At 40.2% G+C, this 19,149-nt stretch overlaps 1 protein-coding gene across 1 annotated transcript in view; it reads right to left on the bottom strand.

The window, feature by feature from the left end:
* The window catches only part of mei1 (meiotic double-stranded break formation protein 1), a 68,366-nt gene that overhangs the window by 7,165 nt on the left and 42,052 nt on the right, over positions 1-19,149 (bottom strand). The window contains 8 exon segments of the mRNA XM_084744194.1: positions 2,870-3,001; positions 4,020-4,126; positions 5,733-5,814; positions 11,188-11,372; positions 12,730-12,814; positions 13,125-13,300; positions 15,069-15,179; positions 16,870-16,986. Of these exon segments, the coding sequence (XP_084600320.1) occupies positions 2,870-3,001; positions 4,020-4,126; positions 5,733-5,814; positions 11,188-11,372; positions 12,730-12,814; positions 13,125-13,300; positions 15,069-15,179; positions 16,870-16,986 (995 nt within the window).

Below are 19,149 nucleotides of genomic sequence, written 5' to 3'. Positions count from 1 at the left end.
AGACTGTCATAAATACATCTAAACACACACTCAGTTGCCAGTTATGTCAGGAATCAAGGGAAGAAAGCACGACAGTGATATGATACCAGATCACTAACAAATGTGCAAAGAGAACTTTCTCACACACTCACATTACACTTCAGTCCACAGGCAGATCAATGTAACCTATGAACATTGTGAAGATCAGTGTGAGTGTGAGTGTGTGTGACAGATTGGAGCAGAGGAGATGACAGGGGAGAAAACTCATACTGTCTCGAGACAGTTAAGAGTGTGTCTGTCACATTGAAATATCCTCTAAACTGCCTCGATGTAGAAACACACATATATACACATACATTATGCACTTATGCATGCCTGCGTGCGTGCACACACACACACACACACACACACACACACACACACATTCACAGTTCATGATTCCCTGGCACACACTGCACTGGGAGCTGCAGACTGTGCCATCATTCTGTCACTGCTCTGATTCTGAGCTACTTTCAGAATACTGAGTGTGTCTCTGGTCCTGTATATGATGCCAAATTCGAGCTAAGCAATCTGATGTGGCTGCTCTTCCTTCTGTGTTGTATAACGTCTTGAAGCAAACCAAGATGGGCTTCATGCATTTTGCTGCAAAGCTAACAAGGGTAACGCCAAGGACGTAGTTCATCACGTTCAACATGATTTGTCGATTCCAAACTAAATGTTCACGCATTTGAAACCAGTTCATACAACAACATGTTTTATGGGGACAGACCGTATGATCTGGTGATACTGACAGTATAACAAGCTTGTGCCACATAATTGCTGTGATCAACTAAGCAGAGCTGAAATCAGTTGTTTTTATCAGTTATTCTGCTCGATTCAGCTTCACGATTTGTGAGGCAAAATTATTAATTTACATTTCTTACATCTCTCACCAACATCTTTTCTCTTTGCACATTTCTAAAATTTAATATTTCTGTTTTAACAGTATGACAATATTGCACTGTTGAAGGTGAAAAGTAAAAATGATTATATGCTTGTGAAGTGTAATGCCTCAGGTATTTTTGCCAAATTGTTTTTGTGCGATTCAAATGAACTTCACAATACTCATCTCTGAGTACACTACTGAGAAGGGTTCGAAGGCTCTATTTTCATGTCAGTGGAAACATGAGCCCAAGTATCACCACCACACAATGATATATATGTACACTTGTAACTTGTAACTTTTGGTATGCTTGTGTCCACTGTTGGGGAGGTGATGCCCAGGAACAAGGACCCTAATTTCAGTGCCATTTTGTGAGAATCTGTTCTTTACATCATAAGGATCAAAGTCAATCCATGATGGATATGCACAGAAACTGAAAATAGTTTTATTCATCATTTGCCAACCAGTAGAGGCTGAAAGCTACTTTTTTAAATCTCTGGCTAGTGGGGTTCAAATCCAATATCAGCAGTGAAAGGCTGAATAGAGCTCAGAGACTGGATGCACATAATTTGTATTTGCAGAAGACTGTGTGCAATCATCTTCAAACAAATGGCCAGCAGCAACAAAATGTCTACTGAGAGCAGAGCAGATATCGCTCTGACTTAAAGCTTTACAGCCATGAGCTTCAATACTAAACAGGGAAAGAGGTGGTGACTTTATTCGTGTAGATTTTGACTGGTTTCCAGAATTTAAACAATGAGTTCAAACAGTATCCTGACTTGGCAGCTCTGACTGCAGTTCAGCATTTATTCCTTGAATGCCTAAATGCAAACCAACCACTTGCGTCCCCTGTGTGTCTCATCGCCTTAAACTTCCGAATGAGGAGTTTCTATGAGTTGTTATTTATTCAGTTTTGTATCTCAAATGAAAACTATTAATTAATGATCACAGATCCCAGAGTCCAAACTGAAAGTTGAGGTTTTCTCATGCAAGTATTTCTCCACCTGTAAATGGCGGCTGTATCCTTTCTGCCTGCCATGTAACTGACAGATGCAACGGTGGTTTATGTACCCAAAACAGAGTGCAGTAATTGGTCCAGACACAACTGAAATGTGTGCCTGTGTCAACAGGAGTGTAAATGAGCATTTTAAATTCACAGTTTCTGTGAACATATTCAGATCATTAGTGCTGACATGAACAATGATGACCACTGACACTGAAGGGTGTTTACAACTAACAGCTGGGGTTGCTGAGTTAGAGCCGATGACAATCCCTGCGAGATAGCAGTAAGTCTTCGCTTTGTTTTGATTAATGTGCCTGGCCATTAATGACACAGTTACAAGAGTAGAAGAGGGTTGTGGAGATCTGTCCCAGGCGTCTGCCGAACAAGTAAGACCATCATGTATGTGTTTGTGGAGGTGGAGGCATCAGCTCCAGATGACAGATAAAAGTCCCATGACAGGCAAAGAACAGGCCAGGACTTCTCAGCTGCACCAGCTCTCAAACCGGTAACCTCTGACCTTACATTTAGCTGATTGAAACTGCAACGTTAAACTCGAAACCTCAGTCAACCATTTATGCAAAGTATGATAAAGTCCCACACACTGAGTCTACAGTTGCAAATTACCATTTTGCTACTGCGGTACTGCTGTGCAAAATGCTGGTATTTTAGTTGCATCAACAAACTCGTTCTTCCCAAATCACGTTTCCCCTGCTGTCTTTGTATTTTGCTGCCTGTGCTGTTTCTTCACAGCAAGTAAATAAAACTTTCAAACTTATATAAACACTATGTGAACCTGACTGATACTGAACTTTGTGAACTTGATTCTTTTTCCCTAATTCACTCAAAGAATGTAGATATAGACATATAGATATGCAGCATTTTATATCTACACAATGTTCTCAATGTGTATGACCATTACTTTAACTGTGTGTGTGTATGTGTGTGCACACCATGAGTGGGTCTACCTGTGTGAGGAGCAGCCCGAGGGCCTGTGCTGCTTCCTTGTCGAGCTCCTTCAGTCCCTTCCTCTCCACTGCCTCCATCACCTGAAGCACGTGAGGCTCCCACAGCGCTGCCGTACTGCTGTGCTGCAGGAACTGCAGAGGACACAAACACAGATACACAGAAACACAGACAGACGTACACATACAGTCACACACAACCATGTGCAGGTGCAGTCATTAAGAAACACAGGAGAATTAGAGTGAGGAGCGTGAGGGGAAAAAAAAGTAGAAGAGGGAGGTAGAAATTAGAGACAGACAATAAACACATGATTCCTCTGAAATTAATTGATTTTGTGATGAATGTGGAAGTCAATTAAGTCTGCTACAACTTCATTAACATTAGAAAACATGGAAAAGGTGCAGAGTAAAGATGAAATGGAATGAAGACTTCATATCAAGATGATAACGACCATAATTATGACAGTTAGCAGTGTTATCGTGGTATCATAAAATGTGATGAAAATGTTACTTAATGTAAGTACTGATACACAAACTGAAATTATTTCACCAAGTTTTATATTGAAAACTCAAAGATTTTAAATGACATCATTCACTGGCACAAAACAAACCCATGTTGCTGCTGTGCCTGTGTCTGGGAGACTGTTGCTGACTTTGGTTGATGCTGGACAGTATTTACCACGAGCTTTTCAAAGCGATCAGACATAGTTATTAGAATAATTACAATTTTAAACAGAAATACTGAAATGTATGTGTCTGAAATTTTGGGCGTGACACGTAACTCAATGGGTGCTGAGCAGGAGCTCCTCCCCTTGTGTCACTAAATAATACATGAAAAGGAAGTGTTTCGAGTCTCAGTGCTTAACACAACATATAGTAATGAATGACGTTGCTTTAATTTCCATACTGTACTGTATCAGCCTGCATAACACTGAACTCTATTAACTTTCATTATTCATGTGATCCAAATACTTCTACCACTTTTAGGTTTTTATTACCTCCATGTCTGATACTTTTAATATCAAATATTTATTACTGTTCAGAACCATGCCCAAGAAATTATACTTGATTTGATCTGTGTGTGTGTGTGTGTGTGTGTGTGTGTGTGTGTGTGTGTGTGTGTGTGTGTGTGTGTGTGTGTAAAACCTCTCACAAATGTGATGACTCTGAGAACGGCAGGGTGCAGGAGGCAACTCTCTCCTGAGCTGAGCAGCCAGTGAAGAAGGAACCGACTCCATGGCTGACACACCACGCACTTAGCTAACATACACACACACCCGCAGAAAACAAACCCGGGGGGAGAAAAAAAAAAGACAAGACAGGATGTCTAACTCAGATCAGTTCTGTTTAATTTTGCTCTACTCCTCCTAGTGCAGTTACTGAAAATGGTTCATGTCTGACAACTCACCAAAAGCCAAAACATCAAGACATATAGCAGGCATGGAAAAAACAAAACAAACACACATGCTACAGTGTTGATGATAATATCTCCCCATAGTCTCCAACAGCAAACATTTATGTTTCATATGTACTGCATGTCTTCTAAGACTTATATGCCTCATATTATGATTCACTCATTAATGGCCACTTTTCGAATTTTCTCATATGACATAAGTACTACAATTGAGCATAAATCAAGTAAACATTATGTATGTTGTTTCTTTTTATTATGTTTTCCTTATGTGGTCCATACAATGTAGTTTTTCTTTTATTTATGGGTGTGGCATTTCTGCTTCATTATGGTGATAGTGATGGCTGGAGAGAGAGGCAGGGCTGACAGAGACGGGATGAAATGCAGCAAAGGTTCATGTGCTGGAAATAAAACCCTGGCTGTCGTGGTTCCTCAGCTATAAAGACATTTGTTTTTTTTTTATACAACCCCAATTCAAAAAAAGTTGGGACAGGAACATGTTTACCTCTTTGATACATCACTTTTTCTTTTAACAACACTCAGTAAGTGTTTGGGAACCGAGGACACTGATTGCTGAAGTTCTGAAAATAGAAATTTTTATCCTTCTTGTTGGATATACAACTTCAGGTGCTCAACAGTCCTGGGTCTCTGTTGCTGTATTTTATACCTCATAATGCACCACACATTTCCAATGGGAGACACATCTGGACTGCAGGCAGGCCAGTCTGGTACCTGAACTTTCTTATTATGAAGACACACTCTTGTAACACATGCAGAATATGTCTCGGCATTGTCTTACTGAAATAAACAGTCACATCTCTGAAAATAACATCTGGATGCTGCATCCCAGATGCAACAAGCTGTGTTTACTGACAACATTTTTCCAAAGTGAGGGATGTAAGGGATGAATACAGAAAACTTTGACATTTGCATGAGCAGTGTCCAATGTACCGTACATGTGTCTGTAGCCGAAGCTCATTTCCAACTCCAGTCCCTTGATGGGCACTGATGTTCCAAACAGTTTTTTTAAAACGTTCCCAGTCATTTGTTGCCTCTGTCTCAGTTTTAACATTAAATATGTGGTCTTTGTACTGTATTAAGTCAAACGATATTTGCAAGTCATTGCATTTATTTCCATTTTTTGGAATTGGGGTTTGTGTGAGTATGACTCATGTATTTGACATCCTACATAAGTCTTGTAAGGTTTTATATAATATTTGTAGGATTTCAGTTCCAGTAATGGTTGCCCACCCCATAAAAGTTTGATATTAGACATATCTACTGAGAATATCGTATTCTATTCTGTGGATTTTCTGTCCTAACTTATTGAATTATATAAATTACGCAAATTTACTAAGGATCTCATATCTGATCGACTGTCATATATATAACATACAAATTTCAGATAAAACATATAAACATTTAGTGAAATGTATATATATATATTCCTGATACCTGTAGTGGGACTCTTCCTCTGAAGGAAGCCCAGCAGGGAGCTCAGACAGTTGACTGAGGCCCTCAGCATCAGCTCATGCTTCTGTGGAGAAAGAGAGATGGTGGGGTGAAAGATGAGAGAGAAGCTGGTATATGATAAAAACTGAAGAAGAAAAGAACACCTTCTAGCTCTAAAATGTCACTGCAAGTCAAGAGAGACACTGAAATGTCTGCCTATTTGCTCTGACTTTGGCAGCTATGGACACACACAATACAACAGATGCAAAGGAATGAGAGACACACAGAGAGAGAGAGAGAGAACATGCTCAGCAGTGGACAGAGATGCAGCCAGAAACAAAAGGGAGAACAAGGGAACACCGGAGAGAGGGACGGAGTGAGGTTTTAATAATGCATGTCTCTCCCACAGAGGCGGTGCTGGCAGTGAGCACGATGTAGTGTCCAAAAATACTGAAGTAGGCCAGGCGGGTATATAGACGACAGTGGAGAGATACACCCTAATCCTGAGGCAGAGAGGAGGCGATAGGAGAAGAAAGGAGTCAAGAGGATGAGTGGGAGGGGATGAGAGTGTGAGGGAGGTGAAGTGGGTTAGGGGTAAGAGAGAGGACAGATGAGAAGAGGGCAGATGAGGAGACAGAGATGAAAGGAGAAGTTAAAATGAGACCAAACAACACTGAGGGGACGGAAAGAGAGGAGAAAGAGGAAAGAGGAGAGTCAAGGAGTGTGCGAGGAAGCAAAGAGAGGGGAGCAAGGACAGGAGAGGGGAGGAACTCTGGAGCTGCAGTGTTTCCTACTGCCACCAAGCTGGAGCATCAAGGGGAGAAGACAGCAACACATAGCAGAGAGGAGGGGAGTGAGAAAGTGTTACTCATATCAGCTGCTGAACAGCAGACTACAGAGCACTGAACCATAGAGCTGGAGCTCAGTTCAGCATAGTAGTCTTTTACACAGAGAAGCAATGCCACTGGTGTGGAACTAAAGGCTGGCATGCTGCTGCATAGGCACTGGATAAAAAAGACATACAGCGATATCCAATTATCCCTCAGTTTGTACATTTCATCCATATTATTTTTAGATTGTCAAACTCAAAAATATAGACATCTCTTTTGCAAATATGTTCATGTTTTTGTTTGCTTCTCATGATTGAAGCATTACTAATTAACTTTAAAGCGGGTATCTGTGATGTTTCTAATTTATCACATCATTATTATAAACCAAATGGAGTATTAATGGCCAGTGTAGTGGAGGAGCTGCATTTTGCATGCAAATGAACATCAAAATGAACCCAGTGGTATTACACTTCATTAGCTGGTGCTTTTTCCCAGGTTATTTTATTAACCCATGCAAATACATCACAGGCTTCAATGCAGCCTCTCTCTACAACTTTGACAGCTTTCCTCATGATCAAACATCATTTTGATTACCTATCACCGCGGGCAAGGGCGCCAGCATAGTGAAGGACATCTATTTATGTTTTTTGTTTGCAGCACATTTGTGTCCTTCTTGGTTGTAAAGTTTTAATTACCTGACACTGTGACACTGTGGCAAAACAAATCAGTTAACTATAACTCAGAGGCATCTGGATGACCTCTACACATGATTCCCAACATATTACTGGGGTAACATTTCAGGCACTGGTACTGATTTTCACTATTCACACATGCAGATTGTGTGCACTTTCCCTTTTTCTTGGTCTCCATCACAAACCTATGAAACATTTAAGGACATAAAGACCTACGTATTAAACACAGTAATATGAATAACATGTGAAGCGCGCTCATAAAAATAATGTTATGTTTCAGATCTTTGTTTGATGGTAGATTTATTAAATTTTTCTTGATCGAATTCTTAATAACTGCTCAATCATTTCTTAATAATTATCATCCCTATTCAGCAACATTTCAGTCATGCACATTTTCATACATAGATGGGGGGCCAAGAGATAAACTGCACATACAGTATGAAACAGGTTGAAGTATCTGCAATCAACATTTTATACTGATGTGAATAGTGGTGGAAAATTATAGCATCCATTTCAAACTGTTTTCAAGTAGCTTATCCTTGTCAAGAGCCAAGATGAGCAGCACCAGTGGAATAAAACGCTGCTCTAAAAGAACACACAGTTTTCGGTGTAAGTAGGAACATTTCACCTTGAAGAGAAAATGCAGATATCTAAAGACAAATTCGATGGTCAAAAATGTATGTGGCTCTTTTACAACATGTGCAAGCAAATTTTATATTTGTCTGCACTGCTTGCACTCTCACTGCTTCAGCATCAGTGTCAATATTTTTGTTTCAGTATGAACCTTTTGGCATCCTTTAGGCTCTTGAAATGAGTTCTGTGTTTCATTTTTTCATCAGCTTGTCTTGTATCATAATTTTCTCAATATGTGTATGCGTGTATTATACTGTGTGTGCATGTCAGTCTTAAAAATAATCTGAACTCAAGTCTATTTAAAGGACAATCAGTCTTTGATGTGAGCTACATTCAAGATGCATCTTACTGCCATTTGATGGATACAGTCAACATGCACAAACACCACTCACAGAGCAGCTGCTCATAGGTCCTGCAAGCCTTGTAATTCATTGATTCACAGTATCTCAGCCTCAGCCGTACAGAAAAAATTCTCTCTTTATTGTGTGACTGTTCAGATTGGCCATTAACAGATGGCAATAAAGCTAGCTGCCAATATACCTGACTGTGTGATCGAGCATTTTATTGCTTCATATTTATATACTGTAGTGCCGGTGTAGTGTGATGCTGCAGCACTGCTTTGATCATAAAGAATTACCACGTTGAAACAACTGTAAAATCAAAGGCCTGTGTAAGTATCAACACATGTAGTAGTTCAGTGCGCAGCAGACGTTTATAGATTCGATTCTTTATAATCTCTTTGATCGGGGCTCTATCTGCTGCCTTATTTGGTGCACTGGATGGTGCATCTTGCTCTGTGCTGGCTGCCACCCAGGAGAAGTAGCACTTTATCTATTTATTTTTAAATGGATGCTGATGGGACACCGGTCTGCCTCTTTTGTCACATGCAACCAAAGTCAATACGCCAGCTACATGTAATAACATTGTGGAGACACCTGAGATTGCTCTGGATATGTGTGCTGTTCCATTATGCCATCTGCTAAATCAATTGAAATCTCATTTTCTACACAAACTTGTTTGTGAAAGGCAGGTTCAATGTCATGCTGTTAAGATTTTAAAGATTACCTTCATGTTATCTCTGCAGCAGAAATAAAGGGTGGAGTGAAAATAAAGCAAGAGAGGGTGAAGGCATCATCATATCTGCATTACACTATTGTGTGAGCACGTTTATGTATCTATGTTTGACGATAGATGTGCACAATTAATATTTTTGTTTACATTTCTGCACATATTCTTATTCATTCTGCATTTGTTAAGATCACAAATAAGTCAGTGTGTGCTTACAGAATCAGAAGCTTAAAGAATAAAAAGACTGATGAGTGTGCAGCTCTCTTCTCCTTTCTCTAATGTTTACTGTGTCTATAATTCCAGCACCTCACTAGAATATATACACATTTTTCTTTACATTATGTACCTCTGTTCATCAACTAAAAAACTGATTTACTATGAAATGTTTCTGATATGAATGACTGAAAGATTGTATAGAATTTAAACAAATGTGGCATGCAAACAACACATTTAGCAGCAATCCGCCTTTCATTACAACACAGAATTTAACTGTAGGTTTTCTCTGCTAATTCTGCCTTCCACAAACAAGAAATTAAATGTTGCAATGGCCCCTGGAGTGAACTCAAACGAATCTCTTGAATTTAAGTTCATATTGTGCTTTTAACAGGAACAAGACACAAGATATCTGTACCAGTATTTTCCATTTGACTGTATAACGATTAGCTTAAAGATGGTGTGTGCTATTCTAATCTGAAAACACTTCTTTATCAAATCTCCTCACAGTCCTCTAGCTCCCCGTACTGTGTGTGCATTGAAAAAAAAGATGTTTCTATGCAACCCTGGCTCTGTAAATCCGAATGGAAAAACTGTCCAGGGCTGAGCCACACAACACTATTCCAGCTGATCAGTGACAGGTCGGGTTTGTGCCTGTGCACAAGACAAGGTGAAGGAAAGAGGGAGTGACAAGGACGGCACATCTTTTAATGGAGCACTGAGGGGGGATTTGTTTGGTTGTTGAGTTCAAATATAGAAAATCTTTCTCCAGAATACCGCACCCTACCTTTAAAGAGAACATATTTAGTTAATTTTAAGGTTCATATTTTTATTTTGTGTTTGGTAGGAATAATATTCCCTTAATATAACTGGTCTGAAATTTGCAAGGTTTCCCAATAAATCACTAAATATTTATGACAGTAAACCCCTTAAAGTTCTTTACTGAATTGAATTTTAGACAGCTGTACTAAAATGTTAATTTAAAGAGACCGGGAAACTAGAAAATTGAATGTCAGATGTCAAATTGACTCTGTCAAAGTCTGTATATGCAGGTAACAGCAACTGATCTCTATCACGGTTTGATTTGAAATGTCCTTATTGAGTGTTAAGAGTTATTCAGTAGAGCTGACTGTAGCTGCTGTTACAGCTGTACATATTCCTTCTTCTGTTGTCCCTTTTCCTCTCCTGTCCTCTCTCACTCTGTCCATCTCTGACTGCAGTGCGCCTGGCCTGAGTGAAGTGAATAAAAGCTCCTGCACCAGAGGCTTCTAGCATGGGGACTGTTGGTGTTAATGTCTCTGTTGCTGTAAACTTAAACTTTTAACTTCTATTAGCCTTTAAACCCTTTGGAAAACATGAAAAAATCCATACAGAAAAGGAATGCCATGATTTCACCATCCTGGGAAAAACAACAGCGTGCTCTAGGGGACGGTGCTGGGAAGCAGCAGGGTCTCATTTTGGGATTAATAAATTATATGGTTTTGGATTGGTCCATAGACACATGGGCTTGCCAATACCAATACTAATACCAGCATTTTAGGCAGTGTCAGAGGTCCATACAGACTGGAACAACCCTAGTGAATGGGGGCTCGTCCGTAATTAAAGTACAAATAAAAGGTTTTATGTGTATATAATTGCCTTTTTTTGAAGTGTAGTCATCACTTTTGATCATTTGTGGTGGCTGTAACAACTGCAAAGTAATGCATCCGCCATTATTGTTTTTAAAAAAAAACAGCTATTGTCTTTCTGGGAGCAAAAACCTCAAGTTTTGTAACTTTGTCTATGTTTAACATGGACATCCAATATTGTATCAGTCTAAATAAGAAAAAGCACAATCTGTCCCCTTTACCTCAACCAGGAACATCTCTCCCCTGTCTCCAACAATTCAAGTTGTCCTAAATCTTATCACTTTCCGTTTCATACCTGCATATACTTGTGTACACCGTGACACACACTCACATACACAGACACACACATCAGCACCGAGACACATATATCAATCCCTATCCAATGCACTACAACCTGCAAAAGAAGGCCACTGAGAGCAGCTGAGAGGCACTGGGTCCCTCTGAAGCCAAGCGGGTATAAAGCGCCATCTTCGACCCTCAGGGGTCTGGGCCCCACCAGGCCGGGACCACTGCTCACACACACCACTGCTGATGCCAGATCAACATCAAGTAGAGCCTGCAGCAACCTCAGTTCACTGACTGGAAAGAGAAAGTGAGAGAGAAAGCAAAGGCAATTAGGAGGAGATGGAAAGCCTAAATACACAGGAGAGCAGGTGGAAGAGCAAGCAAATGTGGAGGGTCAGGCCGCAGGAGAAACAGGTGCACAGCAGAACAGAAAGAAGTGAGTGAGCGTACGGAGTGGGAAGTGAAAGTTTGAAATAGAAAAAGATGGCAAAAGCAGGTGGCAGCAGAATAGAAGCACAGAGGAGAGGCAGACTTTAAAAGAACTGAAGGATTTTTTTTTTGAATTGATATGTGACAGAAAGAGAGGGCAAAAAGTTAAAGATGTCAGTGCCAAATGTTGAGAGTGTGCGAGGCTGTGAGAGACAGGGTTGAAGGAAGGTCAGCAAGACTGGGGGAACTGAAGTAGTGATGGAGATAAAGAGACAGGCACAACCAAAATGATTACTAAAACACAGTGGGGATCCAAACAGAGAGCAGGCAGACATTTGATTTGCACTTAATGCCATGTACACTGAGATTAGAGCTCTCTGAGGGAGGCAGGACTCAATTAGTGGCAGCAGAAAAGAGGGAGGAGAGACCTTGCACTGAGACAGAGAGAGAAGGCAGAGATAGTTGGATGGAAAAAGATGGGTAGAACGGGAAGCATAGGGGAAATAAAAAAAAAAGAGAGATGGAAAGACAGAGAGGAGGCAGAGTGACTGAAAGACTGAAGAGGGAGATAAAATGAAAGAGAGATAGGCGGGCAGGGGGAGGGAGCCGATACATCACAGCAACCCTGACAGGCCACTTATCCAGCTGACAGAGACACAGCAGCAGCAGGGATGATCTGTCTCCGAGTGGTGCAGCGGGATGTGGGCCACTTAATGAAATGAAAGCGTGTGAAATGTAAGTCCAGAGTTTGGTTACCACCGCTGAGGACAAAACACTAAAAAACCAGTCACTTTACCTGTGCAGGAGGAGTCCATTTAAACCAAATGGGAGGTGCACTTCATTAGTCTGTCCCGCACAGTTGCTGCAATAATTAGGAGTGCCAGACACTTTCCCAATATATGTTTTGATGTGTTTTGGTTTTACACGCACTCTAGTGTGTCTGTAATTGCACTGGACTGTAAAATGCAGTAGCGCAAAATTACAGACAGGATGAAGCTGAGAGGAGATTAAGAGAATGTACAAAACTGGGAGGACAACAACAAATGGAAAAAAGTGAAAAGTTGGGCACAAACACATATATGCAAGTTCGTGGAAAATCCCTTGAAGGTTTCTTAGACTACACACACGCTTGCATTGCACATGAATAGTTTTGGTATCTGTTGTCTGCAAGGATAGAAGACTTTCAAAAATAATCATCACACAAAACTGTGAGTTTTGTTACCCAGCAAGAGATTGTCTGTGTTTCTTTTCTGAATGAGGAGTCGCTGCACAGTTGTGTCCAGACTCCAACTGAGGCTCTTATGGACCTTAAATAATGGAGAGAGAGAGTGAGGAAGAACAAAAGGAGAGAGGGGAGAATCAGAAGAATAACAAGATTAGGACCAAATATCTCAGTGCAAGTAAGAATGTATTATCCTTGCAGTTCGAGCAAGGAGCAGAGAAGAAAGTGCACTGTTATGCCACAGCCTTACTGTGATATGTATTGAATGAAAGCCAATTGGTGTTTTGTATTCTGTGCCCACATCTGAATGTATGTATGTTCTGTGTCTTGCCCTTCACTGTGTTAAGTTCTATCCTGAAGTTGTGATAAGAGCAAAGCTGAGCTGCAGTGTGTACCTGGGCAGAGTGAATGCGCTGCAAGGTAATGAGGGAGGACAGGAGTAGATGGCTGCAGCACAGCAGGGCTGAAGGAGGACAGGCTGATGGAGAACAGGAGGAGGTGGAGGTGGAGGAGGAGAGGACTGTCTGCAGCTGGTCCATCAGTCCACTATTGGAGAGCAGCATGGAGACAGCTGGAGAGGAGAAGGCACTATGTCATCACACTTTAATGGAATCTGCGCGTGTATGTCAGTGTGTGTGTGGTGTGTGTGTGTGTGCATGTGTGTGTATGAATAGCAGTTGGTCTGGATGTCTGCAGGGTGACATGCTGCAAGCACCCACCCACAGTTGTGGTTCTGTCACTTCAGAGGACATTTCTTTGACTCACATTAATTTCCTGGAGACTTACCTAATGACTACTTGCCTAATCCTAACCCTTAACCTAAACTTAACCTAAACCTGCCCTTACACAACACACACACATTCACTGTTCCACCTGTGAGGAACAATATACGCTGATACACTTAACTCATATTCAGGCACAAATACAATCGTAATATTACCAAATACAATATCCAAATCACAGAATCTGCTTTTTTTGGATAAAGGTAAAATATGTGACAAATCAACATTATAATTGCATACTGTAGTGCTACAGAGATGTCCTGGTCTATAAAACTTGTTTTCCAGATGTAAGAAAACATCTTTGTTTGGTCCAGACCTCAACAAATGTTACATATTTATGAATATAATAATTTTTCAGCTAAAATCAGAATTGTGATGCAAAAATGATCATCCCCACTAATTGTGAATCATATTGCAATTGAACACATACACAGATACACACACACAGAGGCCTTGAGCAAGTACATCATGCAAATGTATCTTTTGATTTTTCGCATCAGCAAAAATGAAGGTGAAATAATTTGCATAACATCGGGGTTATATACAGTACACAGGCAGCCAACCAGCTCAATTCTAAGTAAAAGAAAAAATATATAATTACATATTTAAAGGAAATTTTGCCATTAGATAGAGGAATGTGTTACTATTCCTGTCCTCCTCACCACCAGTTGAAACACCATCTAGCCTGAGGCTAAAGTAACTTGCGTCAGTAAATTCACCACGAGTGATGAAGAGACAGATGGTGGCTGTAAAGAAATGCTATGGGCATAATTAGTTCTGCTTCCCAGTGGTATCCCTGCTGTCTGGCCACTAGCATCACCTTATTAACTACAAACCAGCTCGGTGCTGATCTCTGCTGAGGTTTTTGTTTCTTGTGTAGGTTAATTACTTAGCTTGTAATAAAATCAATGCTAACCAATACGTCATGTCAAATAAATGATGATGTGAGATGCAGTGTAACATGTCTTGATTCCTCTTGTTGATGGCAGCTCACTGAAAATGATTCCATCATATAATACACCTATAAAGTTCTATAGTGGACTTATTTCTTCTATATTCTGGATCATTCTAATTTTCCATTGGCTTTGTAAGATTCAGGACTGATTTTTTGTTTCCTCTTGAATATTTCTCCCTATTTGTCTATTATCTTTAACAAGAAAAAGACACTGTCTGCTCTCATTGTGTGTCTTTCTATGTGTGTGAGATCTATGAACTTGGTCTATAGATCATATTGCTGTGTGACTGTGTGCATGTGTGGTTTTGTCTTTGCATTACAGCAAGCAAGGCGAAGCCCCAACCCTGAGCGCCTGTCGTGCTTCTGTGCAAATGTGTGAGAAGCTCTCAGACTTTAAGCATAACTTTATGTGAGCCACAGCCTGTGTGCCATTAAGTAAAGATGTACATGGGGCGTTAGCTTGTACACTTATTGTTTCCTCTGTGTACCAATGCTACATTCTTGTCAAGGTCAGCAAAAGACGCAACATTGAGAAAGAATAAAAAAAAACACATGCAGGGATAAAGAGACAGAAGGAGAGACTGGAGGAAAGTGTGCCTAACCTCTGTCAGTGCAGTGTGTAGGGCACAGACTCAGGCTGCAGTACAGGTAGCTGAGTGCAGGTAGCAGGCTCTCTGTGTTGGTAGGCTTCAACCTTCCTGTGATATTATTCACTGACACACACACACACACACACACGCACACACACACACACACACACACACACACACACACACACACACACACACACACACACACACACATACACATTCAAGTCTGAAGGCTCCCTTATCCAATATTTTATCTGCAGCGTTCTAAAACACATTTGATAAACATTTCATTCAAGAGCGACATGCTGAGACACGATGACAGGCAGATAAAATGTAACACGATGGGTTTCTCCATTTACTACCTGTCACATTTTGTCTCTCACTGGTTGGTAAAGACTGAATTAATCTGATCTGCCAATGAAAATGTCAAAGACGAGTGGCTGGAAATATAACTACTAACACAGAATGAGGTTTCACTAAGTGATATAGAGGGATGGTCACAGAGGAAGGAGTGGTGTTGACACCAAGGCAAAAAGGAAAAGCAAATTTGACTCCAATCGTAATGCCCACAGAGTTATAATTTGCCAGACATGTCTAGTAGATGTCTGAACAGCATTTTCATCAGCAAATCAGGGGCAAGCACTCCACTGAGTAGGTTTGTTGTTGATGATATAAAATCAAAGATGAGCAAGGCCTCCATTTAGAAAGGAACACAGGTGAATGCAGAATGAGGTGAGATAGACTTAGTAACACAACAGGCAATGGGCTTCACACAAGAACCGCTCACATAAACAGATTTGTGCTAAAGTGGTTTGTACAAGTGATTTAAGAGAGCAATTTTATTTTGGGTTTTCTCTTCAGTATGAACACATTTCACAAGTTTTCCAGACCTGTTGTAGGAGCAATGTACAATTAGTCTGCTGTTATACAAACCAAGGTTTTTCACTCATGACTGTATATTTCATTAGTTTGAAGACATTTTGATCTTGAAAAATAAAATAAATTTTCTAAATATGTCAACATTATCCTGTGTGAGAGCACTTTAAATTATAATACAACTTAAAGTCTTTTTAAATTGAGTTATGTATTATTACCTACTGTTAGGTGTACTGGCCATATCTTAACATGCAGGTTTATGCAAGTTGGCCACTTTCTGGCATGTGGGACAGGAAGTGTAACCTTGTATGGTCTTACTGGGGCATTAATTATGCAAATTTACAAGTTTCATGCATGTGCGCTCAAATACATGCAAATGGTTCATTTACACATCTGAAGTTTCAAGCATTTGCTGAATCTGATGTGGCACATTTGTATGAGGCCACCAAAAAAGTTGAGATAGTTCTTGCATGAGACCCAATTAACAATTATTTTCATTATCGATTAATCTGTCGATCTTTTTCTTGACTAATGGATTAGTCAGGTCCATAGATTGTTTTTCCCCAAAGCCTCAAATGTCCTCAAATGTCTTGTTTGTTCCACAACCCAAAGATATTCAATTGACTGTCATAGAGGACTAAAGAAACAAGAAAATATTCATTTTCATTCAAGCTGAAAATAGACAATTTTGGACTCAAAATGATTTGTTTAAGAATTTAATAGTTGACAACTAATCAATCAAATAATTATTGCAGCTCTAATAGACAGATATGTCTTTGTGTCATTTCTAGATGACTGTGTCTGTAATGTAGCATGCGCCTGTGTGTGTGTCTGCCCTGACTGTAGAAGTAAGTGTAGAGTAATGTAAACAATGTATAGGAACTGTGTGTTTGTGTTACATTTAGTGTGATCTGCCAGCAGCAACTTTTGACCTCACCATGGTAGAGAAGCTTGAAGTGCACTCCGTCCATGTTACTGTAGGAGGAAGATGAAGGCGGGTCACTGGCCTGCGTCACACAGAGCAGCTTCAGCACCAGAGGGAGTGAGTTCACCGCTAAACAAAGACAGGCAGACAACAAAGACGACTGTAAACAGAAATGAGAAAAGGAGGCAAGGGAGACAGACAGATGTATATAAATAAATAAGATCAGAGTACAAGTGCTGTGAGGGAGAGAAATTAAAAAAAAGAACAGTGAAGAGAGACAAAAGTGTGTGTGTGTGTGTGTCTGTGTGTGTATGTGTGTATGTGAGAGAGAGAGAGAGAGAGAAAGGGATGACGAGGGAGTGGTGCAAGCAAGAGAGCCTCATTTCAATCAGGAGAAACTTCTGAGTGAACGAAATCTAGTTTATTGACACATGCACAACAGAATGAAGAATGAATAGTCTTTGGTGGTTAGACCCCGAGTGGTGAATATACATATGCACATATCTATTAATAGGGAGTGATGAAGCTGTAGTAGCAAAGGGAAGCCCCCAGGGTCCAGACACTGGTGGTAGTGATGGGATGAGACAATGCGGACGACTGGGTATGAAGGGAAGTGGACAAGAGGTGGCAAGAGCATCAAGAGGAGGCAAGAGGAAAAAGAAGTCAGCATATGTTACTGAGAAATATTAAAAACGGCACACTTTAAACAACAAAATTCTTTGAATCCAGAAAGGGTTAAAAGTGAAAGAAAAAGAGAGAGAGATAGGAGCGAGGGAGTGTGGTGAGGGAGAGCAGTTAAAGGGAGAAAGAGCAGCGTACTCTAACTGGAAAAAGACTGGAGGAAGATCAGGCAGAAGAGGTGCCAACATACTTCTTTCACCCCCGGAGTGCATAACATTAAAATGTCTCCCCTTAGAGGATGCTGCCGCATTAGAGGCTAATATGAAGTATATATTAATGCAAATTACAGTGGGCTGAACTGTAACACATGCACAGATAACGGTCTGTAATCCCCACAGGGCACGGGATGAGCAGAAAGCAGGCAGAGGCTAACCACAGCAACAGTTTGTGAATCCCCAGCTGGCACGATGGTGTTGTGCCCTTCAGCTGTGCTCATTAACCTGGTCAAGTACATAATAACACCAGCTGCTAGACACCTCTACCAAAGAAACACTACAGCACTAGATATGCACGCGCTCAATGCCCTGTGCGTCTGAGAACTGAACCTTAAAAACTGTAAGTGTTCATGCCCTCCCTCTCTTACTTGGACCAGACAACATTTGAGTTCACATGAATCAAACCAACGCCGAACACCAAAAAATACTTGCGGCGAAAAAAGCCAACATGTACAATAATTCTTCTCAGCATTTATTAGAGCAACTTCACTTACAGATTCATCAGTGTTTTGAAACATTTTAGAATTTTATATTTTACATTTCTTCTGTCACGGTTTCATCCCAGTAATCAACAGAAATGAACGTCAACATTAATTAACTTTCAGTGAACTTGTACTGCAGTGATCATGCTGTATTAGGGTTTTACTAAATTGCTTAAACTGTTTTCAACTTGACGGTTCAAAGGAAACTTTAATTAAGTGTAAATTAGACAAATTCTGTGGCAAATAGTAAATTGGAAGCAGAGCTGTTCTGTATATATACATGTATACTGACTCTTATATGAAGTGACAAATACTGTACATTACCCAGTAAACACAATGGGTTACAACTGAAATCAATGTTGGATTTAACCTACCAGAGTCTTTGTTGAGTTTATCTCTTTCAAATGTAAATAAGAACAGAAAACCTGTGTATGATCGCAACCTAATGCACACTGATATGACTGTCTGTTTGAAACAAAATCGATACGCTATATGCTCCATTCAGGAGAGCCATCTAAATAAACAAGGACCTTGCTTCCCACCGTCTGTACTGACAAAGCATGTAGGGAGGATTACTTTTAACGGAGGATTAATGGTTCTTCCTCTCCAACATTAATCAGAAGTGACAGTGCTCTGTGAACTGTTTTGCCATTTCAATCCAATTTAAAAACAACCAAGTACTTTGTGATTACACTTTAGTTAAAACTTACTTTGCCTGACAGGACAGCTAAAAGAAACAGCATCACCACATGCCACATTTACTACGTATATAGTGGTCGACATTTACTATGATACAGATACCAAAACAAGACAAATCGTGTATAATTCCATTATTCCATGCACAATCTAATATACGATTTTCTTAGCCATAACATGTTGTTTTAAAGCAAACTTTTATTGACTCATTAATAGGA

The sequence above is a fragment of the Lutjanus erythropterus genome, chromosome 19 (assembly GCF_056507025.1).
Source record: "Lutjanus erythropterus isolate fLutEry1 chromosome 19, fLutEry1.hap2, whole genome shotgun sequence".
NCBI lineage: Eukaryota > Metazoa > Chordata > Actinopteri > Lutjaniformes > Lutjanidae > Lutjanus > Lutjanus erythropterus.
Note: the sequence above shows the minus strand (reverse complement) of the source record. Positions and strands in the feature narration are given on the sequence as shown.